Source organism: Oncorhynchus nerka, linkage group LG6, assembly GCF_034236695.1.
Source record: "Oncorhynchus nerka isolate Pitt River linkage group LG6, Oner_Uvic_2.0, whole genome shotgun sequence".
NCBI lineage: Eukaryota > Metazoa > Chordata > Actinopteri > Salmoniformes > Salmonidae > Oncorhynchus > Oncorhynchus nerka.
Window position 1 is genome coordinate 52,118,173 of NC_088401.1, and position 19,750 is coordinate 52,137,922.

Genomic DNA, 19,750 nt, shown 5'->3' on the forward strand with positions numbered 1-19,750 from the left:
TAAGTAGTTTTTTGGGGTATCTCGAGTTTACTATTTATATTTCTGGCAACTTTTACCTTTACTTAACTACATTCCAAAAAATACTCATACATTTTCCCTGACACCCAAAAGTACTTGTTACATTTTCAATGCTTAGCAGGACATGAAAATTATCCAATTCACACACTTCTCAAGAGAACATCCCTGGTCATCTTACTGCCTCTGATCTGATGGACTCACTAAACACAAATGCTTTGTTTGTAAATTATGTCTGAGTGTTGGCATGCGCCCCTGACTATCCGTAAATTTTAAAAACAAGAAAATTGTGCCGTCTGTTTTGCCTAATATAAGTCATTTCAAATAATTTATACTTTTACTTTTGATACTTATGTATATTTAAAATCAAATACTTTTAGACTTTTACTCAAGTAGTATTTTACTGGGTGACTTTGGTGATTTTCTGTTAAGGTGTCTTTACTTTTTTCTCAAGTATGACGATTGGGCAGTGGTGGAAAAAGTACATCATTGTCATACTTGAGTAAAAGTAAAGATAATTTAGTAGAAAATTGCTCAAGTAAAAGTGAAAGTCACCTAGTAAAATACTACTTGAGTAAAAGTCTAAAAGTATTTGGTTTTAAGTATACTTATGTATCAAAACTAAATGTAATTGCTAAAATATACTTAACTATCAAAAGTAAAAGTATAAATCATTTCAAATTCCTTATATTAAGCAAACCAGACGGCACGATTGTCTAGTTTTTTTTATTTATGGATAGCCAGGGGCACACTCCAACACTCAGACATAATTCACAAACGAAGCATGTGTTTAGTGAGTCTGGCAGATCAGAGGCAGTAGGGATGACCAGGGATGTTCTCTTGATACGTGTGTTAATTGGATAATGTTCCTGTCCTGCTAAGCAATCGAAATGTAACGAGTACTTTTGGGTGTGTTAGGTTCTTATTTTTCAGAGTAAATAACTCACGGACACCAGAGAAGCTTTAACCAAGTTGAATTCTTCTCAAAGGTTCTGTACAGCTCTAATCAGACAGCAAAACATTTCTCACTTCACAGTTATATATATCCTTCTTAAAACACTCCTCCTTCTCCAATCCTTACAGTTTATGGCTCTACAGGAAGCTAATAAAGAGGGTAACAAGATAACAAACCTTTATTACTGCCTTAAGAGTATCTGTCCTCACCTCCTCACCTCCTGACCTCAACCCCTCTTTCATCTAATACACAGATGTCCATTGTTTTTCTTCAGAGAACCATTAACTTCTGACATAACCCTGTCTCTTTCCTTTCCTATCATTCATTTACTATCTCAATGATCAAAATTGAGCCGATTCCAACAGGGAAAATGTATGGAGTAAAAAAGTACATTATTCTCTTTAGGAATGTAGTGGAGTAAAAGTAAAAGTTGTCAAAAATATATATAGTAAAGTACAGATACCCCAAAGAAAGACTTAAGTAGTACTTTACACCACTGCAATTTGGTACTTTTTCCACTATTGTAGCTTTCTCTGGTTTTTACTAATACTGCCTAGCTTTCTCTGGTCTCCACCAATACTGCCTAGCATTCTCTGGTCTTTACTAATACTGCCTAGCTTTCTCTGGTCTTTACTAATACTGCCTAGCTTTCTCTGGTCTCCACCAATACTGCCTAGCTTTCTCTGGTCTCCACCAATACTGCCTAGCTTTCTCTGGTCTCCACCAATACTGCCTAGCTTTCTCTGGTCTCCACCAATACTGCCTAGCTTTCTCTCTCTCGCTGCTGCTGTGTTCAATGAGAAGTGGATCATGAAAGCCAGGAGATTGATTTATTTAAGCAGTCCAATTAAGACCAGGGTCTCATTTGCAAAGGAGCCCTGCAGCTCAAGACAAGCTGCAAGTACACATTAAACGTTACAGACACAAATACTTAATCAGGGCGGGAGCATAGAAAACACACACAAAAAAATACAAAAACACAATTATTTAAAAATATATATATAATCCTCCACCAATAATCTAAACTGCCCAAAAGGCACTGATGCATCCAACTGTTGGGTATTCTGAAGATTGTTCCATAAGAGGTGTAAAATAAAGTAAAAGCTGTTTTATCTAAATCTGTAGTGACCACAGCAACGGGAGGCAGGGGTGCTGAGAGTGTTGCAGGACCCCCTGATAAATCACAATTAGAAAATAATTCATATATATTTTTTAAGTAAGTGCACTAGGCCTTTATTACACCGGAACGCCCTCTGGGAAATTGGATAGAGATTAGGCAGGAGAGAGATTGGGGGGTGGGAGGGGTAGGAGAGAGAGAGAGAGAGAAGTGAAAGTAGAGTGATGGAAGGAAGATTAAAAGGGTAATGGATGAACGGAGGATGAAAGAGAAAAAAGAGGGGGAAAGGTAGAGGGAAATGAGGTGAAACGAGTGAATTTGAGAGGGAGAGGCGGAGAGGGAGAGGGGATGAGAGCAAAGCAAGCGTTCGGTTGCATATAACGCCAGGTTTAGTGTGTGTGTTGTGTTGTGTGTGTGTGTCGGCATGTCAAACAGCAGAGGTGTGATGTGTCATAATGGAGAGGGAACGCTAAGCTCTGCCGCTGAAATGAAAAGTATACAGAGGTGAAGCTTCGACACACACACACATACGCACACACACACACACACACACACACATACAGTATACACACACACACACACAGTATACACACACACATACAGTACACACACACACACACACACACACACACACACACACACACACACACGGCTCAGGGAATGGAGACACCTTCTGATTGGGACCAAAGAGCATCCTCTGTGATCACCCCAGAATATTTAATGTAATAACAATGTCTTTCACATTCTTTATTCTTTCTTTCTTTCATTTTTCCCCCTCTCTCTCTCTCCTCCCGCTCTCTCCCTCTCTCCTTCCCTCTGCTTCCCTGGACCCAGGGAAAGGTAAATGGTTGCTGTGTGCTCCACGTATTGCCTTTTGTCTTTTCTTTTAACCATTGTGTCAAGTCCTCCATTTTACCCGCAGTCACACGCCTCTTCAGCTGCCTGGGGAGTGACAGACAGACAGCAGAAAGCCTGGGAGTGAGCTCTGCTCTTTAGCTATAACACAGCACTACACACTGGCGCTCGCGCACAGAGTCGCCACGGGCCGTTTTTATCTCCATGCTGCATCTGTGTTTCTGTTTCTGCTCTCAAAGGGCGTTAAACGCGATATATGAGGCGTTTGTAAATATAGACACAGGGCCACTGTAGTCTGCAGCTTGTGTGACAGAATGCTTAAGGCCTCTACTCAGTCTGGTAGCGCTGAAGCGGTACAGATTCGGCGGTAGAATCTTAAAGGTAATTTCCTGATTGAGCCGACATACACGGCGTTTACCGTGTATGAAGTCAACGCTAAAAGCGGGAACATTGCCTTTCAATTTCAATACGCTGGAAAGCTGAACTTCCGCGATGTGGATTGAATCGAGCTCTAAATGTACACACACACGCAGTCAAAACGCACACAATTCTCTACGCTGGACAGGAACCGAGTATTATTGACCCAAAGTGTGTGAGCACACAATTAAGCAGGGAAACAGGGCTGGTAATGGACTCCTAATCAGAGTTGACCACTGTGATAAACGCTGAGTGTCCCTAGGTGTGTGTGTGTTTGATTCACATCTGCACCTGTGGCTCTGCGCGGCTCCCCTGCACGGCCCCTCAGCATGGTTCCACTCCCCAGCACTCTCTCCTTCATCTGACATTCTTTCTTTATCACTTTGTCCATTGTTTCTTGGATTCCCACTCTGCACTGTACTCTGGGATGATTCTCTGTTGATGGTGTGTGTGTGTACATGATGTGTGGATGACAGGTGTTGTATTTCATCCCCATCCCACTATCAGTATATTGTTACTCAATCCCCACATCCCCACACATGTCTCTGTTTTCTCCTTCTGTCTATATCTCTCTCTCTCTCTCTCTCTCTCTCTCTCTCTCTCTCTCTCTCGCTCTTTCTGTCTTTCTCTCTCTCTCTCTCTCTCACTGGGAGTCACTGCCTCCTCTCTGGCATGTGGCCACTGTCTGAAGATCTCAGCATGGCATTTCCTTTACCCTTAGGCAATGGGACACATTGTGTGTGTGTGTGTGTGTGTGTGTGTGTGTGTGTGTGTGTGTGTGTGTGTGTGTGTGTGTGTGTGTGTGTGTGTGTGCGTGCGCCCACCACTGAGAAGACACTTCTTCTTAAGGCAGTGAATGATAATAAAGTATGATAATAACTGTTCACTGACGATAGGGAAGCACTCATCATCTGTCATCTGTGGAAACAAGTGAACAAAGTAGCTTATTTTTATAGTTCAACCATACATTGCATGTCAGGGTAATGTACCATACATTGCATGTCAGGGTAATGTACCACACATTGCATGTCAGGGTAATGTACCACACATTGCATGTCAGGGTAATGTACCACACATTGCATGTCAGGGTAATGTACCACACATTGCATGTCAGGGTAATGTACCACACATTGCATGTCAGGGTAATGTACCACACATTGCATGTCAGGGTAATGTACCACACATTGCATGTCAGGGCAATGTACCACACATTGCATGTCAGGGTAATGTACCATACATTGCATGTCAGGGTAATGTACCATACATTGCATGTCAGGGTAATGTACCATATATTGCATGTCAGGGTAATGTAACATACAATACATGCCAGGGTAATGTACCATACATTGCATGCCGGGGTAATGTACCGTACATTGCATGCCAGGGTAATGTACCGTACATTGCATGTCAGGGTAATGTACCGTACATTGCATGTCATTGTAATGTACCGTACATTGCATGCCAGGGTAATGTACCGTACATTGCATGCCAGGGTAATGTACCATACATTGCATGTCCGAAAGTAGTCAGACCCCTTCACTTTTTCCACATTTTGTTACGTTACAGCCCTATTCTAAAATGGATTAAATAAATACAAATCCTCAGCAATCTACACACAATACCCAATAATGACAAAGTCAAAACAGGTTTTTACAAATTTACAAAAAAACAGAAATACCTTATTTACTTAAGTATTCAGACCCTTTGCTATGAGATTTGAAATTGAGCTCAGGTGCATCCTGCTTCCATTGATCATCCTTGAGATGTTTCTACAACTTGATTGGAGTCCACCTGTGGTAAATTCAATTGATTGGACATGATTTGGAAAGGCATACATCTGTCTATATAAGGTCCCACAGCTGACAGTGCATGTCAGAGCAAAAAGCCATGAGATCGAAGGAATTGTCCCTAGAGCTCCTAGACAGGATTGGTACCAAAACAGGAAGGGTACCAAAACATTTCTGCAGCATTGAAGGTCCCCAAGAACACAGTGGCCTCCATCATTTTTAAATGGAAAAAATGTGGAACCACCGAGACTCATCCTAGAGCTGGCCGCCCGGCCAAACTGAGAAATCGAGGGAGAAGGGCCTTGGTAAGGGAGGTGAGCAAGTACCCGATGGTCACTCTGACAGAGCTCTAGAGTTCCTCTGTGGAGATGGGAGAACCTTCCAGAAGGACAACCATCTCTGTAGCATTCCACCAATCAGGCCTTTATGGTAGAGTGGCCAGACGGAAGCCTAAAAGGCACGACAGCCCTCTTGGAGTTTGCCAAAAGGCACCTAAAGACTCTCAGACCATGAGAAACAAGATTATCTGGTCTGATGAAACCAAGATTCAACTCTTTAGCCTGAATGTCAAGTGTCACGTATGAAGGAAACCTGTCACCATCCCTACGGTGAAGCATGGTGGTGGCAGCATCATGCTGTAGGGGTGTATTTCAGCGGCAGGGACTGGGAGACTAGTCAGGATTGAGGCAAGATGAACGGAGCAAAGTACAGAGAGATCCTTGATGAAAGCCTGCTCCAGAGTGCTCAGGACATCAGACTGGGGGAATAGTTCACCTTCCAACTGGACAACGACCCTAAGCACACAGCCAAGACAACGCAGGAGTAGCTTCGGGACAAGTCCCTGAATACCCTTGAGTGGCCCATCCAGAGCCTGGACTTGAACCCAATCGAACATATCTGGAGAGACGACGCTCCCCATCCAACCTGACAGAGCTTGAGAGGATCTGGAGAGAATAATGGGCGAAACTCCCCAAATACAGGTGTGCCAAGCTTGTAGCGTCATACCCAAGAAGACTCGAGGCTGTAATCGTTGCCAAAGGGGCTTCAACAAAGTACTGAGTAAAGGGTCTGAATAGTTATGTAAATGTGATATATATATTTTATATATATATATATAAATTTGCAAACATTCTTAAAACCTGTTTTTGCTTTGTCATTAAGGGGTATTGTGTGTAGATTGATGAATAAGGCTGTAACCTAACAAAATGTGGAAGAAGTCAAGGTGTCTGAATTTCATAGTAGTAGAAAGTGGAAACGTCTGTCTGCTATCCCATGCCTTTCACCAACATTCATCATGTCAAAATATACAGATGCTATTCTAACGTATTTAATTACCTGCCATATACATACATGTGAATATGACACGTATTCATGTCTCATACGATATCTTCTATCCCTTCTATAGGGACTTTGCCTATGTGGCGAGAGACAAAAACACACGGGTGTTAAAATGCCATGTGTTTCGATGTGATACCCCTGCAGAAGCCATAGCAACGAGTCTCCACGAAATCTGTTCCAAGGTGAGTGGGCATTCTCACACAAATGCTCTGTCCTTTAAATTCAAGTCGAGGGAGTAGAAAGAAGTACACACCTCATTTTGGTCAAATTGCAATCCTGCTTACAGTATGTGTACCCGCCACCAACATCACCATTGGATCTGCCCTGGGGCGGTCGGTTGTGAGGTTGAGGGGAGGGTGTGGGAGTGTTTTAACCCCACTCAGGGTTAAGGAAGCGCTAGCCCTGAAAGGCGTAACCTACGTTCGTTATGTAGCAGTGGCGAGGAGACGAGACTGCTAAACTGTTGCTACTCATTCCCAGTCCCTGCTGAATGTCCTGTTCCTTACGAATGTATCATGCACATGGAGACTAGACCAGTTTCACTGTTCTAGACACTGACAGCTTCGACGGCCTGTAGGCTTTAGACCAGGCATGACCTTGAAAAGGACAATTCACTCAGCAAAATAAAGGTAGTCTCCTTGTCTGTTGTTTGTGATCTGCTTTCTGACAAGAGAGATGGTGACCCACTTTGGAAAAAAGCTCTACATCTTGTCTCAGTGTTTCTCAGCTATTACTCAATACGTTGTTGGCCTGGCAGTCCCATTCAGAAGTAAATTAATCATCCCAAACAGTCACTCATTGTGCGCTAGTAAATAAGTCCCACACTCCACATTGTCTATTTAAAACAATTCCTACTGCAGTGTGAAAACTTACTGACCTCAGCCTCTGTCGGTGTGCAGTGTATGTGTGTGTGTGTGTGTGTGTGCGTGTGTGTGTGTGTGTGTGTGTGTGTGTGTGTGTGCCTGCCTGCCTGTGTACATACATACGTGTGTGTGTGTTTGTTCCCCTGTGAGAAGAGAGTTGCAGACTCACCATAGACTTTGATTAATGACACCTACAATTAATCAACTATCTGGAAGGGAGTGCAGCACATTACAGCGCCCGTAAGGAGCGTGGCTGCTCTGCTGCAGTATAAGACCACGGAGAGATCGAGAAGAGAAACGGAGAGAGATTCATTCATTAGGAAATATGTCTACATTTTAGTTCAAAGAACACATAATGCCTTGTGCTTCTTTCTGAGTTTGAAGTTTAAACGCTTTGAATTTCTTTGTTTCACATTACCATCGTATCCCCCCCTCTTTTACCCCTCTCTTCCCCCGTCTGACTCTCCCGAACTCCCCCACTCCTCTCTACCTCCAGATTATGGCTGAGAGGAAGAGTGCGAAGGCTGCTGCCTGCAGCTCATCCCAAACAGGCTCCGATGTTCCTCTCCAGGGTAAGGGGCTTGGTCACACACACACACACACACACACACACAGGTACTATTCATTAATCGTGATCTGTTTACAGAATTGGAGTTGAGCGTTATAACTTGATTTGTTTCACCCTCTGTGTGTATTTCATGAGTGTTTCACTGCAAATGAAAAAAGGCTCCTTATGAATCCAGAACTGAATGCAAAACACTTGTTAATGAAAAAGCTGTGCTTGGTTCACTTAAGCCTGAATTATGCTGACAACAGTACACCATCTCATGACACATTACCAAAAGTACTAAACCAATTATTATAGATAATAAAATAACAATTCATCCCATAACTTCAGCTTTTGTGTCAGGATCTGCTGACTGCGGGGGAAATACTTTTATTCTGTGCATGGAGTAAAAATCATGGATGGGCTCTGAGCTCACAGGAGCAGCTCACCTCATTAAAAGCCAATTAGTGTTGAGTCGTAGCCAGCCCTAACGCTCAGCAACCCCCTGTTGAGAGATCAAAGCGCTCATTGGACGAACATCGCTCACTCGCTACTCGCTACCACGACCAAACCGCCTGTGCACTCCACTATCAGATCCCTCCACTGTCTCTCACCTCCTTTCATTCCATCCCTTGTTTCTCCCCGACCCTCAGGCAGAGTGTAATAGGAAGTAGATGAACTCCTGTTCCATCCTATATCCGGGGTGTTGGTCTTTAAACTCTTCTCTGTGTTAGGATGGACAGAGGGATAGAAGACTTCCCGCCCTTCAGGCCGCCCTGTAAATACACTTTGTTTTTGAGCCGAGCGTTTATCAAAACAGCCCCTCTGAAGCTCTGCACACTTGTATGAATAACCATCTTCAGTTGTTTTTTCCAATGACCTAATTAGATGCAACAGCATTTGAAATATTCAAATATTCACACAAGAATCGGTTTATTTTTGTATTTTAGACTAACAAGCCTGTTTGGACATGTCTTTGCCTGAGTCTGCTTGGACATCCTTTGTAGTGTGTGTGTGTGTGTGTGTGTGTGTGTGTGTGCGTGTGTGTGTGTGTGTGTGTGCATCTTTCGTGTCTGATGTGTGTATTCTCCCACAGAGTTTCCCGTCCCAAAGACTGAGCTGGTGCAGAAGTTCAATGTGAACTACCTGGGGATGACGTCTGTGTCTCGCCCCATAGGTAAGAGAAGTAAGGACGCTACATATACAGCCGTACCTAACCACCTGAATTGTTCCGTTAATCATGGTCCATACACCTGTACACATACTGGAGCAGTGAAGGCTCCTCAGAGGAGCAAGGAGATGACCAAAAAATCTAAATAGTGAAACATTACAGTTATCCTTTTTAGATTAAACTATACTAAATATATTCACGTCATCAAATCATTTATTAAAACACACTGTTTTGCTACGAAGGTCTACGGTAGCTTCAACAGCATTTTGTAGGGTAGCACCATGGTGTAGCCGGAGGACAGCTAGCTTCCGTCCTCTTCTGGGTACATTGACTTCAATACAAAACCTAGGAGGTTCCTGGTTTTCACCCCCTTCCATAGACTTACACAGTAATTCTGACAACTTACGGAGGATGTCCTCCAACCTATCAGAGCTCTTGCAGCAGGAACTGACATGTTGTCTACCCAATCAAAGGATCAGATAATGAATCTAGTACTGAAAGAATAAGATATAGCTAGCTAGACTGCAGTGCATACAATGTGGTGAGTAGTTGACTGAAAGAGACAGACAATAGCTGAACAGTTTTGAGAAAATTAAATTCTTCAAAAATGAAAGAGAAGCAAGAGAGAGAGGGAGAGAGAAAGCTAGCTATATTTCTCGTATTATTTTTTTCACTTTCACTTGCTTAGCTAGTTTATGCATCTAGCCAGTTGAGCCTACTCAAACACCCTGCTCAAACAGAGAGGGATGCTATGTTAGCTTGCTGGCTATTGCTATCCCACACAGAAACTCTTACAAGTCAAAGTAAGCTTTTGGTTTTATTAATTTATTGCCACCGGGGCCCACCGGTGTAACTGCTAAACTGCTTTCTGACTGTACACTGCATGATTGTAGCGGGTTTACTAACACGTTAATTCTAGTTGCTATATCGACTATGACATTAGCTAATATGGGGACAAAGACGTAGGCTGTGTGTAGTTGTTAGCAATTATAATATGAAGGTTTGGCTTGGAAAGTTTTTTTGCCTGGTCACAGACAGCTGATGTGTTGTGAGCTGAAGTCCACAAGCGAAGGGAAAAGGTGAGAGGAGGAGAGCGTGTTGATGCGAGAAGGAATACAGCGAGAAAGTGATCATGCTGTTTGTATGTGGCTGCTATGAAAGTGAACTGTGTTTGCATGTGATCAGAGGTGTATTCATACCGCCAAATTCTGTTTAAAAACGTTTCTTAAACAGAAGCGAACGGAACGAAATGGGGCTAAATATACCTGAATTTGTCCAATAGAAACTCTTGTTGGCAATGGTTGGACTAATGATTACACCCTATATCAGCTAGATCCAGTCAAAAGTGTGCAAGGCGGTATCCAATGAGTCACTCTCATTTAAACATGTTCTCTCGACCTGTGCACCTATGTTGTAAACTTTCATTCATAGGCTAAATTGTAACGACCTCATGATGGGTACAGGGAAAATGTGAGTATCGTGTTGTAGTCTAAATCTATCAATGTTATATTGAACTCATCTTAAACGGCACCGACCGCCACTCTACTGGAGTTAGAAAACAAACTCAGGTTTCACCACCTCTCTCTCTCTTTCCTCCCTCTCTCCCTCTCCATCCCCCCCTCTCTCTCCAGGTATGGACATCATCAACGGGGCTATAGAGAGCCTGGTGTCCTCCACAGGAAAAGAGGACTGGACCCCTGTCATACTGAGTGTGGCTGACGCCACTGTGGCTGTCATCAAGGAGAAGGCAAGTAGCAGATCTTCTTCCCGTACCTGTGGATTATCTCTGAACCACATTCATGATTTGCATTTGTTATCCATTTGGCAACCGCATGTGAAACAACAGATTCTCATCTCATCCGTCTGGACTGAAACCTACTGGAGATGTTGATTTCATCTTAAAACCAACCTGGCTTTTCTTGCTTTGACCCATTGCCCTCATCATGACAACAAACATGTCTTCATTTCTACCTGAATATTCACTATATTCTATAACCATTGGTCCCCTGGACAGGAAGAGGAGGAGGAAGTGCTGGTGGAGTGCCGCGTGCGTTTCCTGTCCTTCATGGGAGTGGGCCGGGACATCCACACCTTTGCTTTCGTCATGGACTCTGGGAACCAGCACTTCCAGTGCCACGTGTTCTGGTGTGACCCCAACGCTGGCAGTGTGTCTGAGGCCGTGCAGGCTGCTTGCGTGGTGAGACTCTTACTCATACCTACTGTGTGTACACACATACTGTATATATACATTGTCTGCTTATCCTCTTTACCTCGTTCTTGCATTTAGGGTTGAACCAGGAAGTGGACATGAAGCTAGAGGTAGTGTTAGGGTTGTGATTGGTTTAAGGTTGTGGTTGAGGCTACGGTTAGGGTTGTGATTGGTTTAAGGTTGTGGTTGAGGCTACGGTTAGGGTTGTGATTGGTTTAAGGTTGTGGTTGAGGCTACGGCTGGGTTGTGATTGGTTTAAGGTTGTGGTTAAGGCTACGGTTAGGGTTGTGATTGGTTTAAGGTTGTGGTTGAGGCTACGGTTAGGGTTGTGATTGGTTTAAGGTTGTGGTTAAGGCTACGGTTAGGGTTGTGATTGGTTTAAGGTTGTGGTTGAGGCTACGGTTAGGGTTGTGATTGGTTTAAGGTTGTGGTTAAGGCTACGGTTAGGGTTGTGATTGGTTTAAGGTTGTGGTTGAGGCTACGGTTAGGGTTGTGATTGGTTTAAGGTTGTGGTTGAGGCTACGGTTAGGGTTGTGATTGGTTTAAGGTTGTGGTTGAGGCTACGGCTGGGTTGTGATTGGTTTAAGGTTGTGGTTAAGGCTACGGTTAGGGTTGTGATTGGTTTAAGGTTGTGGTTGAGGCTACGGTTAGGGTTGTGATTGGTTTAAGGTTGTGGTTGAGGCTACGGTTAGGGTTGAACCAAGACGTGGACATGAAGCTAGAGTTAGTGTTAGGGTTGTGGTTGAGTTAGACTCTGATGTACTTTCCTCTCCCCCCCTTCCTCCTCTTCCTCAGCTGCGGTATCAGAAGTGTCTGGTGGCACGCCCCCCCTCTCAGAGAGCTGGCTCCTCCTCCCCACCCCCCGACTCGGTGACGCGCCGGGTGACCACCAGCGTGAAGCGTGGCGTCCAGTCTCTCATAGACACTCTGAAAACAAAGAAAACGCCCTCAGAACTGCCTCAGCAATGACGGACAGCTCACTGACCACACCCCCTACCACAGCCCCTGGCTTTGTCACTCACACTGTCGCCACAACTACGACCTACAACCACTCCTAACCAATACCAGCCATGGTAACCAACGATGTACATATATGTTAACTTAACACCACTGTGCAGACCAAAGGAGGAATGGATCTGGAAATGTGTATCTGCTCAAAATAATAAAAAGTGAACTAATCTGCAGAAGAAGAAGAAGAGGAAGGCCAAGATACAGCAGAATGATGTGCGGTTAATATGGGTCGTCACTAGTGGAACTTTCCATTGAGCTTTGAACTCTGCTGTGTCATAGCGAGACTTGCCTACTTTAGCCAGGCCACAGCTGTCCTCACCGGGCACTGCCTCGTCTTGTGGAGTATCATTACTACTGAGCTGTATGGAGTATTAAGCCGGTGTCACACAAAGCATTCTGGATACAATTTATGTTGCTTGCGACAAAGTTGCACCTGTGTTGCCCAGTGTGTCACCCCCCAAATTTTGGGGGGGCCTGCAACTTAGTTGCATTGCATCGCAAGATAGAAATGAATCCTATTTCACGCAACTGACTGTATGCAGTGTCCAATCAGTGAGCAGGATTTTTTTTTACACGACTCGTCATATCATTCCGTACGGAACTCTGACCCAGTTGTCATGTCAACACAGCTGTAAGTGTTGCTGCAAACCACAACAAAAGAGACATGCCAAATGTTAGAAAAAAATTGTCTAATCATGGTTTATGTACATGCTCTGGCAGTCAATAAATGTCATTTTAAAAGTGAACCCAGACCTTTATCTGTCCAGTTTCAACTGAAATTGGCCAACATGAACTGCGCTAGCTAGGTTAGCTCGTTGCTAGCTTAGTTAGCTAGTTAGCTTGGTAAAACATAGCCCTTGATCATGACTCTCATTACATTATACATAAGAGTTATTGGATGAAGGCGTCTTCTGTACGGGGGAGTTTTGTTAAGAGCCCCGATGCTCAATCTGAACATTAACACGAGTCGCTTGTGGTACAGTTTTGGAGGCATATGGACCTTATCTTTCATATCATCGAGAAATAATACATAAAACAAAACAAAAGGTTAATTTGATACACAGCTTGTTAGGGTTAGGGTTCCGACACGGCCATATCTCCATGTTACTGCGTTTGTTTAACGAAAACAGACAAGAGGCGACCACCTGTGCTAATTAGATATCTAGCGTGCTCCAAACACCTGTGTGTAAGGGTAACTCTGGAAGTGTAGTTTAGTCAGATGGAGGCACCCAAAGCTGAATGGATCTGTGTAAACCTGCTACAGTAAGTGTATCTTTTTTTTATTTGAAGAATTCTTTCTCGTCTGATGAAAGATAAGGGCCACATGTTTTGAAAGCCTTGGTTATTGACGTGTCTAAACACAGCGTTGGGATTGTCGTCAACATGAGCCAGTCGTGGGCGAAGCGAAAGACTGAAAACTGTAGGGAGAACAAATCATTTATGAAACCATGATGTGATGTATAACAGGATTGGATGTTGCATGCGATTTAAATTGCGTCCAAATTGCTTCCTGTGACGCGGGCTTTAAACTAATACTGAGACACACTGGACATACCTGAGAAAAATAACCAATCCCCATTGAGTGCTGGCTTTGTTGCATCAGGAAGCCCACACTGAATGTGTGTTTGTTTATCTACACTTTTTCTTTTTAAACTTCTTGTACACAGTGAGAGCAGCCCTATTCCCATCGCAGTGCCAAACTGAGTAGCATTCCAGAACGGGACACACACACACACACAAGGGTCTCCTTAAGACGTCTGTCTCGTTGACATGGTAAAAGCCGATCGCTACGGACAAGGCCACTGACCAAACGCCGCCATCCATCTCTTCTACCCGACCTGGCAACCTTTGAGCACCAGACTCCAATAGAGACGTGTCATGTGACGGACTATACAGCCATGATGTCCTAACAGAGACAGGGAGTGTACAGAACATGGGAACCAATGTATTCCATCCCATCTGGCTCACATAACGGACTGAACCAATGTCTCCCTTGAGGAGGGGTGCTCAGATTGTACTATAATTATTGTAAAGTAATGATTGTACCCCAGGTTGGAGATGAGAGGTGAGAGGGAGGAATGGGGTGGTGTTGGTATTTCATGTGTTTGTAATCTGAATGTGAGGGGGGAGAGAGAGAGCTGGATCATCGTTGGAGAGAGAGGTTACAGAGGAGGGTGTCATTATGGAGATAGGTGCTCTGCACAAAGGTCTAACTCTACCAGACTATCTAAACCTGTCCCCACTCACAAACACACACACACACATTCACGCAACTATGGAGAGCTGACCGTCCACTGTCTCCTTTAGGACCCAGGTACACCTCTCTACACTCGAACTCAACTCTGTGAATGCAATCCACTCCAACGTTAAAAACATACGTGAAAATAGTGTGATTCATGTGCTCTGTTCTTCACTCATCTCTACACCATGTAATTGTGATCTGTTGTGAAAATAAATGCAATATAAAAACAAGGGAAGGTCTTGAAAGTGCAGGTTTATTTTCTCATGTAATGGGTCAAGTCATTGAAGTCATGAAATCACATATTTGGTAATTGGCACTACTGTAAAAAATATACAATTACTGTATACTTGAGACTATGGCATACTGGTTTTATGACACATACGAAAAGTATTAAAGTGAAATTACTTTAAAGGTGCTTTATTGTTTTTGCTTTAAAACTATACTAGTGACAGCACTATGGACACTGTGTGTGAATGTAACTTGCATATGTGTGTATATATGTATGTGTGTATATATATATATATGTATGTGTGTGTGTATTTATATGTGTATGTGTGTATATATATATATATATGTGTATGTGTGTATGTGTGTGTATATATATGTATATATGTGTGTGTGTGTGTAACATGTATTCTATATTTCAGTGTATGGTAGTGTGTTTTTTGTCTTCAGTATTTGAGGGTGTATTTGCCTGAAGTATTGTCCTGTGTGCCGTGTCAGAGCCAGGGGCGAGGGTGTTTGACAACAGGCTTTTCGTTGACACTACCAGAGGACTTGATCAGGGGCACCTGGGGGGTGAGGTCTTCCACTGGTAGTAAGGCAGGGTGGGGTTGGACCTCTGGGGGGCGGAGGGAGGTTCCGTATCTGTCTGGCCGGGGGAGTACCCAGGGAACAGGACCGGGGGCAGGGTGAGGGCCACGGGCGCAGCACCTCCTGACGTCCCTTAGGGGGCCAGGGTGGACCAGGGGGTGAAGGGGGCTGTGGTGAGAGGGGCAGCAGGGGGGTTGGGGTCTGTGGCGGTAGGCGAGTGGCGGTTGTTGTATGCGGCTGCAGTGTTGATGAGGCAGGTCTGATTCTTCCTGGAGAGGCTGGAGGCGGGGTTAGGGGCGGAGTAAGGGGAGGTGTAGGAGGTACTGTTGGAGAGGGAGGGCTTGGGAGGGCGTCGGCGAGCAGGCTTGGCTTTACCTAGAGGACAGAGAAAGAGGAAGAGGGGGATTGTGGAGTGTGAGAGAGGAATGAGGCGAAAGGAAGAGATGGAGAAGAGAGAGTGAGATAGCTCGAGGGCCTTTGGACTAGTACGACACAGAAAGAGCAGTTGAGTATGCATGTGTTAGGAGTGAAACTGTGTGTGAATGAACTGACCTCGTTGCGACAGACCTCCATTGGTCGACCCCACCATAGTGGCGGAGCTACTACCCTTGGTCTCACGGTTAAGGAACTCCATGACTCTGGATTGGCTGCTGGCGGTGGCGTGTGGGCGTGTATGAGCTGAGCGGGCGTGACTGATTGGTGCCTGGTGGGTCTGTCGGCCACGCCTCTCCTTCCTGGTTGGATTGTTGGAATCGATCCCGTCCAATAGGCCCGTGGCTGCTGCCCTGGCAAGCACTTCCTGTGCAGACTCGATCTCTTCCAGGTCGGGCTGTCAGGAAAGGAACATGGAGAGAGTAAGGAGGAGATACTGGAACAAGTTTAAACCATGTGATCATTTTACGGCAAAAGAGGTTGGATATACAGTACTTTGTAATGTGAACAGAGTCTATGCAATGTAAAGATGAGTGTTTTATGAGAGCAGAGAGGAGAGCAGAGAAGAGAGGAGAAGAGAGCGAAGAAGAGAGCAGAGAAGATAGCAGAGGAGCAGAGCAGAGAAGAGAGCAGAGGAGCAGAGCAGAGGAGAAGAGAGCAAAGGAGAAGAGAGCGGAGAAGAGAGCAGAGGAGAGCAGAGAAGAGAGCAGAGGAGAAGAGAGCAGAGGAGAAGAGAGCAGAGAAGAGAGCAGAGAAGAAGAGAGCGGAGAAGAGAGCAGAGGAGAGCAGAGAAGAGAGCAGAGGAGAGCAGAGGAGAAGAGAGCAGAGAAGAGAGCAGAGGAGAGGAGAGGAGAAGAGAGCAGAGGAGAAGAGAGCGGAGAAGAGAGCAGAGGAGAGCAGAGAAGAGAGCAGAGGAGAGGAGAAGAGAGCAGAGAAGAGAGCAGAGGAGAAGAGAGCAGAGAAGAGAGCAGAGGAGAGGAGAAGAGAGCAGAGGAGAAGAGAGCGGAGAAGAGAGCAGAGGAGAGCAGAGGAGAAGAGAAGAGAGGAGAAGAGAGCAGAGCAGAGGAGAGCGGAGGAGAAGAGAAGAGAGGAGAGCAGAGGAGAGGAGAAGAGAGCAGAGGAGAAGAGAAGAGAGGAGAAGAGAGCAGAGGAGAGCGGAGGAGAAGAGAAGAGAGGAGAGCAGAGGAGAGGAGAAGAGAGCAGAGGAGAGCGGAGGAGAGGAGAAGAGAGCAAGAGGAGAGAAGGCAGCAAGAGGAGAGGAGAGGAGAGGAGAGCAAAGGAAAGCAGAGGAGAGGAGAGGAAAGCAGAGGAGAGGAGAGGAAAGCAGAGGAGAGGAAAGCAGAGGAGAGGAAAGCAGAGGAGAGGAGAAGACAGCAAGAGGAAGCAGAGGAGAAGAGAGCAGAGGAGAGGAGAGGAGATCAGAGGAGAGCAGAGAAGAGAGCAAGAGGAGAGCAGAGGAGAGGAGAGCAGAGGAGAAGAGAGCAGAGGAGAAGAGAGCAGAGGAGAGCAGAGAAGAGAGCAAGAGGAGAGCAGAGGAGAGGAGAGCAGAGGAGAGGAGAGCAGAGGAGAGCAGAGAAGAGGAGAGCAGAGGAGAGCAAGAGAGAGCAGAGGAGAGAAGAGAGCAGAGACAGCAAGAGAGAGCAGAGAGAGAGAGCAGATGAGGAGAGCAGAGAAGAGCAGAGAGGAGAGCAGAGAGGACAAGGAGAAGAGAGGAGGACAGCAAGAGGAGAGCAGAGGAGAAGAGAGCAGAGGTCAAGACAGCAAGAGGAGAGCAGAGGAGAAGAGAGCAGAGGTCAAGACAGCAAGAGGAGAGCAGAGGAGAAGAGAGCAGAGGTCAAGACAGCAAGAGGTGAGCAGAGGAGAAGAGAGCAGATGACAGGAGAGCAGAGAAGATAGCAAGAGGAGAGCAGAGAAGAAGAGAGCAGAGGTCAAGACAGCAAGAGGAGAGCAGAGGAGAGCAGAGAAGAGAGCAAGAGGAGAGCGGAGGACAATACAGCAAGAGGAGAGCAGAGGAGAAGAGAGCAGAGGTCAAGACAGCAAGAGGAGAGCAGAGGAGAAGAGAGCAGAGGTCAAGACAGCAAGAGGTGAGCAGAGGAGAAGAGAGCAGATGACAGGAGAGCAGAGAAGATAGCAAGAGGAGAGCAGAGAAGAAGAGAGCAGAGGTCAAGACAGCAAGAGAGCAGAGGAGAAGAGAGCAGAGAGCAGAGGAGAGCAGAGGAGAAGAGAGCAGAGGTCAAGACAGCAAGAAGTGAGCAGAGGAGAAGAGAGCAGATGACAGGAGAGCAGAGAAGATAGCAAGAGGAGAGCAGAGAAGAAGAGAGCAGAGGTCAAGACAGCAAGAGGAGAGCAGAGGAGAAGAGAGCAGAGGTCAAGACAGCAAGAGGAGAGCAGAGGAGAAGAGAGCAGAGGTCAAGACAGCAAGAGGAGAGCAGAGGAGAAGAGAGCAGAGGTCAAGACAGCAAGAGGAGAGCAGAGGAGAAGAGAGCAGAGGACAAGACAGCAAGAGGTGAGCAGAGGAGAAGAGAGCAGATGACAGGAGAGCAGAGAAGATAGCAAGAGGAGAGCAGAGAAGATAGCAAGAGGAGAGCAGAGCTGAGAAGAGGAGAAGAGAGCAGAGGAGAAGAGAAGAGAGGAGAGGAGAAGAGAGGTGAGCAGAGGAGAAGAGAGCAGATGACAGGAGAGCAGAGAAGATAGCAAGAGGAGAGCAGAGAAGATAGCAAGAGGAGAGCAGAGCAGAGAAGAGGAGAAGAGAGCAGAGGAGAAGAGAAGAGAGGAGAGGAGAAGAGAGGAGAGCAGAGGAGAAGAGAGCAGAAAAGAGAGGAGAGCAGAGAAGAAGAGAGAAGACAGAAAGAGGAGAGCAGAGGAGAAGACAGCAAGAGCAGAGCAGAGGAGAAGAGAGCAGAGAGGAGAGGGAGGCACCATGTCCTTTCTTCCTGCTGCAGGGTCACCTGCTGTCACAGCACCAACCCACACAGCTCTCCTCTCCCCACCAACTGAATAATTCACACTTACTGAGAGAAAGGAAGGGTGTGGGGTGTATTTGAGTGTGTGTGTGTGTGTGTGTGTGTGTGTGTGTGTACATTTGAGTTGTTTTGCAGATGTGTACGGGAGGGTCTTTTGGGGTTGCACAGACTGTGTTGATGCTAACTCACACAGACAGGGGGCGCTGAATTATTCAACAGATTCTCTCCCTCCCTCTCTCCTCCTTTACCTCCCTCTCTTCTCTCCCTCCTCATCCCTTTAAATCTCACATCCACCCCATCCCCCCTCACTTCTGTTCAAGCCTCTTAAATCATCCTCTCTACCTGGGCACACTGTCAAACTTGTGTGCAGCAACAAACCACAAACACCACCATACACAACATACTCTACCATTCAAAAGTTTGGTGTCACTTAGAAATGGCCTTGTTTTTGAAAGAAAAGCACAAAACACCAGTCTCAACCTCAACAGTGAAGAGGCAACTCCGGGATGCTGGCCTTCTAGGCAGAGTTGCAAAGAAAAAGCCATATCTAAGACTGGCCAATAAAAATAAACAATTAAGATGGGCAAAAGAACACAGACACTGGACTGAGGAACTCTGCCTAGAAGGCCAGCATCCCGGAGTCACCTCTTCGCTGTTGACGTTGAGACTGATGTTTTGCGGGTACTATTTAATGAAGCTGCCAGTTGAGGACTTGTGAGGCATCTGTTTCTCAAACTAGACACTCTAATGTACTTGTCCTCTTGCTCAGTTGTGCACCGGGGCCTCCCACTCCTCTTTCTATTCTGGTTAGAGCCAGTTTGCGCTGTTCTGTGAAGGGAGTAGTACACAGCGTTGAACAAGATCTTCAGTTTCTTGGCAATTTCTCGCATGGAATAGCCTTCATTTCTCAGAACAAGAATAGACTAACGAGTTTTATAAGAAATTACTTTGTTTCTGGCCATTTTGAGCCTGTAATCGAACCCACAAATGCTGATGCTCCAGATACTCAACTAGT

The 19,750-nt window shown here is 45.5% G+C and overlaps 2 protein-coding genes across 2 annotated transcripts in view; one reads left to right on the top strand and one right to left on the bottom strand.

The window, feature by feature from the left end:
• Window positions 1-14,758, top strand: part of LOC115119733 (amyloid beta precursor protein binding family B member 2-like) — a 73,060-nt gene extending 58,302 nt beyond the window's left edge. The window contains 6 exon segments of the mRNA XM_065019646.1: window positions 6,552-6,666; window positions 7,844-7,919; window positions 8,991-9,071; window positions 10,697-10,812; window positions 11,080-11,262; window positions 12,070-14,758. Coding sequence (XP_064875718.1) covers window positions 6,552-6,666; window positions 7,844-7,919; window positions 8,991-9,071; window positions 10,697-10,812; window positions 11,080-11,262; window positions 12,070-12,243 — 745 coding nt within the window. The 3' untranslated portion in view covers window positions 12,244-14,758.
• A 1-nt stretch (window position 14,759) lies between these two features.
• The window catches only part of LOC115130584 (putative methyltransferase NSUN7), a 37,246-nt gene continuing 32,255 nt past the window's right edge, over window positions 14,760-19,750 (bottom strand). The window contains 7 exon segments of the mRNA XM_029661869.2: window positions 14,760-15,323; window positions 15,326-15,370; window positions 15,373-15,410; window positions 15,412-15,448; window positions 15,451-15,491; window positions 15,493-15,715; window positions 15,893-16,169. Coding sequence (XP_029517729.2) covers window positions 15,247-15,323; window positions 15,326-15,370; window positions 15,373-15,410; window positions 15,412-15,448; window positions 15,451-15,491; window positions 15,493-15,715; window positions 15,893-16,169 — 738 coding nt within the window. The 3' untranslated portion in view covers window positions 14,760-15,246.